General features: G+C 30.1%; 1 protein-coding gene across 2 annotated transcripts in view; it reads right to left on the bottom strand.

The window, feature by feature from the left end:
- LOC108744316 (transcription cofactor vestigial-like protein 4) overlaps positions 1-12,950 on the bottom strand; it is a 15,424-nt gene that overhangs the window by 754 nt on the left and 1,720 nt on the right. Inside the window, exons 2-3 of one of the 2 annotated variants that reach the window (XM_025976303.1) lie at positions 12,736-12,860; positions 87-443 (exon numbers count right to left, since the gene is read on the bottom strand). In XM_025976303.1, coding sequence (XP_025832088.1) covers positions 87-443; positions 12,736-12,811 — 433 coding nt within the window. In that variant the 5' untranslated portion in view covers positions 12,812-12,860. Of the gene's footprint in view, positions 1-86; positions 444-5,689; positions 6,452-12,735; positions 12,861-12,950 lie in introns of those variants that run through there. The other variant, XM_025976302.1, reaches the window with a different exon arrangement.

The following is a 12,950-nucleotide window of genomic DNA, read 5'->3' as shown; positions in this document are numbered from 1 at the left end:
TTTTAACTTCAGATTATAGATAAAATTATACACTTTTCTAGTACTTATATTTATTAGAATAAAATAAAAAAAAGAATTAAAATTACCTGATGGTATGTCGTCCTTTCCTTGACTTCCGTTGTGCATGATAACTGAGGCTCTGTAGTTGGATCTAAAATTTGGATTGCTTATAGTCTGATCGTATGAGGGTGGTTGTCCCTTCTGTCGGATGCTCATGTCGATAGGGGTGTCAGAAGTGCCACATCCGTTCGTTGATGACGTGTTCGTAACAGTGCTACTGTTGTTCTGATCCTGCTTTTCAGAGCCTGATTGTTCTAAATTTTGTATGAACGATTCCGGAAGTTTGGGATCCGATTTTCGGGTATATTCCGCGCGAGTTCGACGATCACGCTTCCATTTCGATGTGGGCAATTGTTTGGACGTACTTTGAGACTTCAGATCGTCTAAAATTTTAGAAATAAGGATGTAGGCTGAATGCGGGTTGAAATTCAATCTATTAAAGAGCTTATACTCTTTAAAATACCCTTGAATTAACTTGTGTGTTACAATGCCCATTATCTTAGTAATTACAAAAAGAAAAATTGAATATTGACGCAATAGTCAGAGATTGAAGAGATTCGAGAGTTACGTTACAAGTCTTATATGCAAAATTTGATTTAGGATAAGTGAAGTTATTAATAAAAATTAGCAATAAAACAAATTAGACGCCAAACATTCTGCAAAAAATACCATTTTTAAAAGTTTTTACTAATCAAAATTTGCAGGATGAAAATCCAGATTAACTTTTGTGATGTCATTGATATTTATACAGTGTTTAAAAGAAAAAAAGCTGCTGTTAACTGTTGCTTTTATTCATTTACGAAGAATTTGAGCCAAAATAAACGGAGTTATAGTCAATATGATGTTATGCGAGGCTTATTTGACTTAAAATGTAACTACTCCGTATAGTATTAGGATTTGACTGATTAGTTTAAGTATTTATCAAGTACTTAATTAATTATGGATACTGTACGTAACGGTTGAGAGTTTAGGTTTTTTAGTTTTTTTTTTTTTGAATTACGTAATTTTCTGTTTTTATCATTGGCATTGTTATTTTTTTACGGTATTGTTTAAAGTACAGGATGCTTGATTCATAAGAACGAAACTTGGTCGACTTCCGGTATAAACGGAAGTAGTTGCGATGAAGCAACAGTTCTTATTGTCATCTGAATAGCAATTTTAATTCAATTTATTACAACTTGAAACATTTCGCGCTTTCGTTTGTAGGAATTCTATTGTGCAATTACGTATTTAGAACTATGTTAAAAGAATGTTGTAATTTTCTGCCCAAAAGAAATTCGGTCATCGTGGATTCCATTGAAATGCTTTTACAATTGCTTAATTCGAAGTTTCGTATTCGAATATCGTTGAAACGTGTGTACTATATTATAAAACTAGAGACCATCAGTAGAGTCATCCGGAAATATTCAAGGAATGATGATAAGCCGATGGAATGTTATAAATATTATATGTGTTATAACATAACACGATTTTTTTGTTTGTGGATAACTATTCCGACCACAAATTCTTAATTTATGACTTCATTAAACGGGCATGCGAGGTTATATAGAAGTATTTTTCAACAACCTCATCGTAAGAGACAACAACAAAAGGAATCGTGTTCTATTTTACATTTGTTAACTCTGTATCGAAAGAATCTCGTACAGTTTTTATCTCTTACAGCAGGCCATAATAATAGAATCAGGAATAGGGATAAAAATGTCAGCCTAATAGCAATAAGTATACTATTTTATGAACATATACCCAGAGATATGGTTTATTAATATTTATAAAAATTAAATATAAAGTACCTCTTTTTATCTTGCCTTTAAATACTTTTTTGAGAAAAGCATTTTGTATTTTATTTAAAATGGTTTTTCTAACGTATTTTCTATTTGTAAAAACGCAAAATACATTTTCGCCTTTGCTAGTATCACCGATTAAATATTATATAAAATAATGAATATATTGTTTTCCGGGTTCAATGTCATGGTCCATGGAATTTTGAAGTTCCAAATTGATATCAGCACCTGCTAAATCACCACTTATCGTACTTTTAGCAAGAAACTACTAAATTCTATGAATTACGACGAAACAGTCCGCAAAACAATATCGAATTGATATATGCCAGCTGTGTAAAACTGAAAATTACAAGATACTGTGATGTGCTAATAAATGCTTATAATCCAAAATGTTTAGAAAACGATTCGAAAAACTTCAATTAATGGATGAACTTAAAGCTAGAGAAACTATGGATTCTATTTCATTCTCTTATTGTTTAAAATTAAAAAAGTATTTGCATTTTGTATTTAAATACTTTTAAAAAACCATTTTGCACGACTCCGTATATTCCTATACTATTTTATGAACCACTTTATCTTTTTTTCTTGTGGATCTTTAAGAAACTGTAGAGTTTAATAGCAATGCCCTTTGCAAACAAACACTTTTGAATTTTCATTGTCAAGAAAGATAATTTACATATTACTTAATATTTCTGTCGAAAGCTATCTATAAATCAATCGGGGTATCTGCTTTCAATAAAAATTGTAGATACAAAAAAAAAAATAAAATTTCTTATTATACCCTGCATGACTGCGTAACACGTAATCTAATATATTCTTCGAGTATCGGATGTTTATGTTGCAACGGANTAATTTTTTCTTAATTAATGAGTGTTGCTGACATTTTATAATTATTCCAATATCGTTTTCATTTGGACGAAATTTAATTTCATTATATTCTATTAAATTGAAACTTTGGCATTTAAAAATTTTATATGTGCAGTGGATGGATGTTTATGACCAAGATTCACAGTTTCACATTTATTTTTTTTTTATTTTACATCAACTTAGACGGAGAGCACCGTTCCCTTATCTGTTGCGTTAGAGTCTTTTTTGTTCAGTTTTAGCCATGTGTCTCCGAGAGCCTTTGCAAAGTGATCATCAACCGTTAGGCCCGAGTTGTCCATTAATTCTACAATACTGTCCTGGTTTTTTACAATTGTTGTTTTCTTCACGGGTTTGTCTTCCTTGGACGTTTCTCCATTTGAAAATATTTTAATGTAGTCTTTGCCCAATGATCGCCTGAAGTGCTCGTCTATTATCGGATCACACATTGACATACCTGTAAATAAAAAAAATTATAAGCAAATTAAACATGTTTACGAAAATAAATAACAATTCAATTAATTTTCATACGGTTAAATAAAATTTAGAAGAAAAATGTTTGAATTATAGGTTTAAAAATTTCGATTTATTATTTTTTAACGTTTTTCTTTATTTTAAATTTTCGTTATCGTTCAAAGATCTGTTATTTAGTTTTACCCTCGCACTAAACAAAACTCTTTGTTTTCTACCGAGTCTAATTCTTGTAACTTGCAACCCTTTTACAACACACTTCCTAATATTGCACTTTTATTAGTACCCAAACATATCACTGAAACTTAACACAAAAACTCTACATAATGAAATAAACTTCAGCAATATAAATCGGACATGTTTATGTTTCCATGTAATAATGCATTACATATTTTATTAAAATTAACACGATTTGTAAATATCGGCGGGAAGGTTTTATATTTTGATTGATTATTATGACTCACGTGTTTGTAACTGATTTCGGAACAGGAGACGATGCGTTCGTTGCATCGCCAAGAGGGAGGGGGTACGATCCCCAGCCGTTTCATCCCTTGCACATTATCGGTTGTCTCTCTTCTTCTGCATGTCCTTCTTTTGGCAATGTTTTGAGGGGTTCCCTGCTTGCAATAAGAGTTTTTTTACGTGGGGTGTGCATTGTGTTGTGCACGATGCACCCCGAAGGGTAGTTTACTGTTGTTTTGAAATAAGCGTCTTTATACGAGTTCGATTCAAAATAAAACTCTTGAATACTTCGCTTAAGTTTCTGCCTATTAACCATAATAATTTTATTTTTATTTGAAACNGAAGAGTAAAATGCGTTCACAATTATCATATTATATGGTGTAGCCAGTTCTGTTTTCTGTTACTTTTGTTATTTACTGTACTTAGAACCGTTTTTACACACACTTAATTTTTCCGAACTTTGTAGTCATCAATAATTTTTTGCGAAACAGTATGAAATCTGAGAAAGATCCACGTTTCCTCTAGGAAACCATTATGCAAAAGAAATTGTTGTTTTCTTATTGTTGTTGTTTATTGCGAATAAAGACGTTTCTCCAGAAGCTTTTACACAATATGATTTTCTTATTATTATCTTAATTCCGATATTGCACATTACGAAATATTAAATATATACGTAACACAGGGTGCTAATTAGGCTACTGAATAAATTTTCTTCACTATACATAATCTGTAAAAAAAAAAAACAAAAAAAAGAAAACGTAAAAATGTATGTTTACATCTTTAGAACGTATGGTTATTTTGCGATAACCTGTTTTAATAATCAGTCGGCTTGCATACATATTTATTATCAAAACTAGGTCGCATTATCGTCAAACAACTGTGATGAGGTGTTTAGATTGCCAATATTTCAGTGAACTTGTAGTTTACGTGAATTGAACACAGCAAAAGGTTATACCCGTGATGGTAATGAATTTCTAGGCCTAACGATACAATTTATTATAGATAATAATTGGTAGAAATAATAAATACATTAGATAAGTACATTCGTTAGATCCACACCAAGGCACGAACTTGGATGTGGATTACCACTCAAGCTGAAAGTGAGAAAAGCCTTCATCTCGAATTTTTAGTATAATTATTTATTCAATTGTGGTATTGTCATTCGTTTTATAAAGTATCCTATATCTATATTATCCGAATCAGTTAAATATTTTTAAAATCTTTTAGGAATCGCATAAATGCCCTAAATTGTTTGCATTTCCAATAGCATAATCTATTCATAAATTAAAAATTGTAAATCTAATTTCAATTAAGTAAATTCTATTACGACAAGTATCTGATAAATATATCATATTTTTATTCCTTTTTACATTGTTCGCGATTAGATTTTTGGAGTTGGACAATGTGAGCATATATTTAAGTAGTGAACGACGCGATTTTCTAATTAATTCCGAACATGTCTAGGCGAATTCCGAAACTCGTCCAATATGTACTAACAATATATTGTGTATGCTAATGGAAAAGAAAATCGTATTCACTTTGCATTCTTAATACGTAGTTTTGGTAAAAAGGTCACTTCTAATCGATGATGAAATATTTCCATTTTAAAAGTAATGGCCGACAGACGCGAAAGTTTTGCTTAGGGATATTTAAAATTCCATTTTGGGAACATCATTTACAATTAGAGATTTAATATATTTCTGGCTATTTTTATAATTTTTAGTATTCCCTCAATTTCCTCTGCGGATAGTGACGACTTACTTTTAATGATTGAAAAATAGATTAATAACAGCTATAATATAAATAAAAAGGAGATAGTTTTTAGGTTTTTTGTACATTTACAGGCTATATACTATATAATTTTGTTTCAAATTATGTTGGATATATACATATTATTTATGGAACAAGAAGAAGTACGAGAGCGTTCTTATGCCTATTAGTTAAATGAAAATTCGTTGGAAAATGCGTTGATATGTACCACTTTAGATTTTGTTTCTACCCCTTACTATCTAAGATACTGTATCATTTACACAAAGTTAAACTATTTTTACCTTGATCTAGCCACGGTTGCCAAAAAACTTGCTTGGTATGTCCTTTAAAACCATTTCCGAAATATCCTACATCGGGAAATAGCAAAAACGTAAGTTCTTTTAGAAACGGAGGAAACTCCATGATATACTTGTTCTCTGAAGACGCAGCCGAATTAATTTGTTACTTCCACTAATATTTAAGTGAGATATATAAAATATCGTATATTTAACGCGCTAGTTTCAAAAGAATAGTAGCACCTGGTTGCGTTTCATTCATAAACGAAAACGACCTAGGTAGTCGTCTAAATACGAGTTGAAATTAATTTCGAATTGTCGCAAACTACTTTGGGACCAACATACGGGAATAATACGGTCCCTAATCGCGTCTCGCGTTCGGGTCTTTTTTGTTTTCGACTTCCGCGAGCTTTGTCTTTACCAGGTATCCCTTATGAACTTATCTTTGTCTTATATGTTAGAGCGACGCCGACAAAACCGGTCCAAGATGGCTTTACGTCTTCACCGGTCGTATTTTCGGAAAAAGTTCTTCGATTGAATGAAGCCGAGAGGGTACCTATACGAGCGACACACAAGGACGTTCGAAGACGATTGTTTAATGACCGACAAGGACGTGAAGGCCGCGGTGTAATAAGAGACATGGGACATTATTAAAAAAATGTACAGTAAATGAAAAAAGTTGTAGCAAATGCCTAATTGTCTCTGCTGCGACAGTACAATCAGAGTTACTTAAACTCAAATTTCGCATCTCTTTCAATTATCCCTTTATAAGATATGGAAAATAGGAAAATCATTAGTCAATAAGGCGAAAAGTTAGAAGTGAAAATGAAAATGAAAATTTCATCAAAACATTTAAGAATGTTTGGGAGAAATGTCAAAATGCTATGAGACAAATAAAAATTTGTAAGAACGTTCCTCATTCAATTCTAAAACTCCTGTAAAAATTACAAATCGATTCACTAAACCGTTAAAAAATTATTGAAATTTTAAAAAATTGTAATTTTACACGTCATTTTATGGAGATTCGTTAACCGAACAGATTAAATTTATTTTTATTAACAGAAAAAAAGCTACCAGAAATTTCAAACTTTTATAATAAGTAACTTGAACTCTGGAGAATCACTTTAGCGTAAGGTTATTCAAATTCACTAAATGGTTATCGAGGAAAAAATGAAAAATTAGCTGAAAATCTCGTTTTTACTTGATAATATAATGATAATATTTATAATTGTCTGAAATAAATGCAATTTTAAAGTTTTAATTATTATTTAAACATATTAAAAAGTTTTACGCTCATTATTAATAGAGATTGAAACTAAATATTTTTTTGTTTCGAAGCTGAAATCAAGGCATATTCACTGCCAAAAGTCAGTTAAAATTTTTCCATATTATTCGTTATTTCTTATTTTATTCAAAGTTTTTGGTTAAATTCCAAATTTTCTCTCAAACCGTATACTTTTTTTTAGTATAGATAGTATTTATTTACCTCATTATGTGCTGCAAAACCTAATTAATCACGAATTTCTAATTCTATGTACAATTGTCTCCGATTGTACCTCCCAAACATTCTTAAAACCTGTAGAATTATCTTTTCATAACTAATCTTCAATTACTCCTGGCTTTCATAAGATATTTTCCCAAGCTTCAGTGTAATTTCTAGTGGTAATAGTGAATATTGTATTATTTGAAGAGTAAAATGCGTTCACAATTATCATATTATATGGTGTAGCCAGTTCTGTTTTCTGTTACTTTTGTTATTTACTGTACTTAGAACCGTTTTTACACACACTTAATTTTTCCGAACTTTGTAGTCATCAATAATTTTTTGCGAAACAGTATGAAATCTGAGAAAGATCCACGTTTCCTCTAGGAAACCATTATGCAAAAGAAATTGTTGTTTTCTTATTGTTGTTGTTTATTGCGAATAAAGACGTTTCTCCAGAAGCTTTTACACAATATGATTTTCTTATTATTATCTTAATTCCGATATTGCACATTACGAAATATTAAATATATACGTAACACAGGGTGCTAATTAGGCTACTGAATAAATTTTCTTCACTATACATAAAAAATAATTGACTTTCTGGTAATTAGAAGTATAACAATTACGAATTTTTCATTTTAAACAGATTAATTATAGACATGCAAGCAATAATTTAATTTTCGAATAATACTAAATAACCTTTGAACTGCCTTAAGTAAAAATCCCACGGTTTTTCGAGTAATACAAATACATTTTATGCACACATACACAAAACTCAGAAACTTTTATTTACGATTATAAAACAGAAAAACAATCTCCAGCCCCATTGGTACTATTTAAGTTAATATATATGAAATTTGAGTAAAAAATAAAACGGTTATTAATATTTAAAATTTAAAAGTAGCTAGTACTTCTTTTATTTTTAATTACTTTATGATAACACATTTTCATAAAGTAAAGTAAAAAATTAATTTTGGAATGTACTGATCTACCAGGTTACTTTTAATTCTGTATTTCCATTATTCTGTTGGACATATAATGGAGCTGATAGTTTTCCCCTTTTAAAATTTCATTTGCAGTTTGTAAGTCGGTTAAAATGAATAGTTTCAAATTACAAATATTTCGTGTGGTGCTCCAAATGATGATAATTACGTCGATATTTTTTAATTTCCTTTAACAAAACAAGTTCTGTAAGCAATTTAATAAGAATGTCGACAAGGAATTTAACATTTTTTATTTGTAGCTGTCAACATGTTTTCATATTATCTTTTCAATAACACTTTTTAACGAACGTACATTATATTTTTGTAACCTTAATGCTTTTCTTAATACATGCATGCACATACTCTCTCATAAAAATTGACTTACAAAAACATGAACCTACCTATTTTACATTTAAATAACTGACTACCTACATTACGTTTGATGTTTAATTAAATTTTCTATTTGATATTTGAACTCTCTTACACACATGGGCATATTTATATCTGTAATACTGGATGCACCTTGACATAGTCTTAATTTTTTAGCCTTCAACTTTTTAGTTACCTTGAAAGTAAACAATAATTGTAACTGTTGTGAGTCATTTGATGCTAAAAAGGACATTCAGTCCTTAAAAAAAGTACAAAATGCTCAATCTCTTACAATAACATATGAACCAGGGCTAGGAATTGTATTAGAATAATTGGAATGATAATTATATCCATAATTCATTTCAATGACTTGAAATTTAAATATTCAAGTACCTGTCCATACATGTATCTGAATATTCAAAATTTCAAATATCCAAATATTTGAGTCATTTGATGCTAAAAAGGACATTCAGTCCTTAAAAAAAGTACAAAATGCTCAATCTCTTACAATAACATATGAACCAGGGCTAGGAATTGTATTAGAATAATTGGAATGATAATTATATCCATAATTCATTTCAATGACTTGAAATTTAAATATTCAAGTACCTGTCCATACATGTATCTGAATATTCAAAATTTCAAATATCCAAATATTTGTTGTTTGATTATACAAANAAATATTTAAATATGATTCGACCCCTAGGTACACCTAATAGAAATAATTTAGTTTTTTCCAAAATAAAAGAGTGCCGACACGAAGGAATATATATACACATAATATTTTCATTAAAAGTAGTTATCGATAAAATCAAGGACTTTTTATTATCCATATTATCTTGGAGAATTTCTTTACGATTTCGTAAATCGTGACGTACAATATTAATCAAGAATGACTGAAAGACTAGCAGAATGATGAACTTTGAAGGCTAATGATTACTGGATTCGTCAATGTCCGAAGAATTCTAAGAATGCTGACGACACGACAGTGTGAAAAATACTCATTTCTTCTTGCGCTACTACAAAGCTGGGCTCGTAAAAAATTGGGCACCATAATAAATCTCATTGTTATTTAACTTACAGCATTATTTGGCACACACGGCTCAGTGGATGCCATAAGCTACTTCGATCCGGCCTGTTTAGATCATTTGTAATGGTCGTTTCGGCCGCTATTAATTGCGCTAGTTTCAACTGTTTTCGTCCTAATTACGTAAATTACGCTTTAATGCATTAGCAGCAAACACGACGTAAAAATCAAAACAACATAATATAAAACGAAAATATTTCACGAAAAAGCTACCGTTGTCATTTAACACATCTGAGTGACCATTTTTTGTCTACACAATCGGTAAAAACAAAAGAACATTGTCATTTAGCATTTTTCAAAAATATTCGAAAACAATTCATCCATTCAAATCAAATTTGAAGTATTTTCGCGTGTACTAAAATAACGCAAAGTTGTTTTTTAAAGTTATTTTTAAGGCAAACGATTAATAATAATAATAATAGTAATAATCGGAACAAGTACAATGTCCAGTCGGACCGTAGCAATAATAATAACCACGGGGCAGATGTGTCGGAGGTTGAAGTCTTGCTCCAAGAGAACAAGCAAAGAAAATTCCATCCTTGGTATGCGGTTGGGTCACTACCGGCATGCATTTTATATAGCACATAATAATATTGTACACATGTGTGCGGTACAAATACATGAACTATACGCACACACTGCACACATGTGTGTGCCAGTTTTTGAAATAGTTTCAAATTTAAACATGTGACCTATACTTAAAAAACATTTGAAGAATGGTGTGTTTTTATTTTCATCTCGCAATTATATGATATGTGTAGGTATCGATAAAATTTATATATGTACCTATTAAGAGAGAGATGCACTTCTTCTGAGGCTTTGCATAAATCAACTTGATTATTCTCATTTTAATTGTTTAAATGTAATAATAATTGTGACATTTTAGTCGACAAGATTCATCCAGCGCGCCGATTGTTCTATTAGGCAAATAATGCAAATTTTCCACACTAAAGTTTGGGTTTTAGTATAAATCTGATCTTTTTCACAATTTTTAGTGTTAATCAAAGTAGACCANTTACAATTTATCCCACTATCCCGTTGCTTAAGACATGTCAAAATTGAGATTATTACAAGTAACCTAATAAATTCTACTGTTTCTACGGCAAATTCAGTCTTTTACATTTGAAAATTATAATTTTGCATTGGCATAAAAATTTAGTTTTCTCGGTTTACTGACACAATAATTGTTTTAAAGGGTGAAATTTTCTGTCATACATGCGAGCTTGTCATAACTTTTAAAGAAAATAAAACGGACAATTCTTACGAAAACTGGAAAACTTATCCTTTCTCTAACGCATAAATAACCTTTTAGCGAACAAAATAATACATGTTACTTGAATAAAACAAAAATAGTCGAAAAAAAAAAATAGTTTGTCTCTGTTTTTCAACCATGTGTTATCCGTTTTTTCAAACAGTGCTAAAGTTTCTTTTTTTTAGGGTTAAAATCTAGTAAAGCAAAGTGAAAATTTCAAATACTAAAAATGTTTTGTTCCACGAAAATAATATATTGGTTGGTTGGTTTAAATAGTTTGGCTCATAAATTCACTGAAAGTAATAAGTTTTTGTTTAGTTTTGCGTATTTGGTCTTGGCTTTAGTCTTGGTCTTATTCGTTAGGTCTTGAAGGCAAGACCAATTTTGTTCATCACTAATAATTTTATTTTCTATAATTTCGAAAATATGGAAATGGGGGAAAGTATTTCTTCAATATCAACAATATCTTTGGAACTAAGAAATATTCTTGTTGCTAGACAACATCCTACATAAAGACGAAAAAGATTTTTTTTCTACACAAATTCAATTGCCAATGATTGCCCAATATGTTAACCGAACATCGAATTTTTAAGAAAATATGTATATGAAAAGATGACTAAAGGTATTTCCCTATTATACCAAGATGCCATTCTTTGTTGGTTGCATGCAACAGAATATCCCTACGTTTGGTTTTGAATTTGCCACCAGGTATTATGTAATAATGCTTTCTTTAAAATATGTAGGAAATATTGAATATTTTAAAATGTACATTATTATATGAAGTTATGGTAAAAACTGAGCTAACGTATTGAAAAGTAAATGTGCCATTTCACTTTCTAAGGAATTTGTATACAAGCCACATAAAAAGCGACATTCCATTTAGTTTCGAGGAAAGTGAACATATACAAAATTAAAAACTTTCGAATGACAATCAGACACTGTGGGTGCAGATCTAACTTGCATCAAAATAACTAGTATTTAAGCGAGCAATAGATTTTAAATCATTATTTTACAAACAAAAAGGAATGATTTTTATTGCTGATTAAAAAGAATACGATATTATTTTAGTAGATTCAAGTAATAACGTCATGTATCTAGATGTCTTTTGTTTTGCAATAAGTACACAGGCAGTTAAGATTATAGTTAAAAAAAATATAAACAAAAAAGTTTCAAATGAACGATGTTACAATGAAACATTACAATAAAGCTTAAAATAAAACAAAATAGACATGAGTGTCGAGTTTTTTAAAAGTTCTTATGTGGAATTTTGGGTTTTAGTGTTTTCTTTGCCTTTTAATACTTGGGAGGGAGACATGGGGTAAAAAATTATAACGCAAAATAAATTTCAAAGAATGTGTGTATTAAAAAGGTGACTATCACATCAAACTCTAGGCAGCAAATCAAACTTTGCATAAAGATAATAAATTATTCTAATATTTGCATTAAATATGTACCGAGCAGATAAACAGTTTATCGCGAAATATTTTCGAGTTCTTTTAGTTACTTTCGGCAATCTTATACATTTAACATCTCAATGCATTATACAAGAATTTTTATTTATTTTACGTTGAATATTCAAGGCGCGGCGAAAATAGTTTTCCAAATCGGAATTTTTCTCGTTGTTGAAATAAATTCAGTAACAAACAGTAATATAGAAGACATACACGTAAACGATATCAAATGATATGTACCTAATATAATCGTATATCTGAAGGAAATGGGAATTTGGGTTTGGTCGATAATTTATTGACTGCAAATGGCGTGGCGTGGTGATGAGAACCAATAATTAAGAAAACGCGATCCTCGTCTGGTAGTGTAGATAAATTACCGACCAATAAAATAAACTGTTTATATATTAATTAATTCTTTTGTTACCTGCGATAGTTGGTTGATTTAGAGTTTCTTGTAGCATTGTAGCAGCTCTTGACAGTACATCTAAGGGAGTTTCCATTTCTTGTTTAAAATTCTACGGGAATGTATCTAAATCACTTGGTTATTTTCTGAAATAATAAATAAATAATCTTCCTAATACCTGAATTTATACGGATAACAAGTAAAATTTAAATGGAAGAACTAAATTACGCTTTAAT

The sequence above is a fragment of the Agrilus planipennis genome, unplaced genomic scaffold (genome assembly GCF_000699045.2).
Source record: "Agrilus planipennis isolate EAB-ADULT unplaced genomic scaffold, Apla_2.0 scaffold17, whole genome shotgun sequence".
In the NCBI taxonomy this organism is placed as follows: domain Eukaryota; kingdom Metazoa; phylum Arthropoda; class Insecta; order Coleoptera; family Buprestidae; genus Agrilus; species Agrilus planipennis.
Note: the sequence above shows the minus strand (reverse complement) of the source record. Positions and strands in the feature narration are given on the sequence as shown.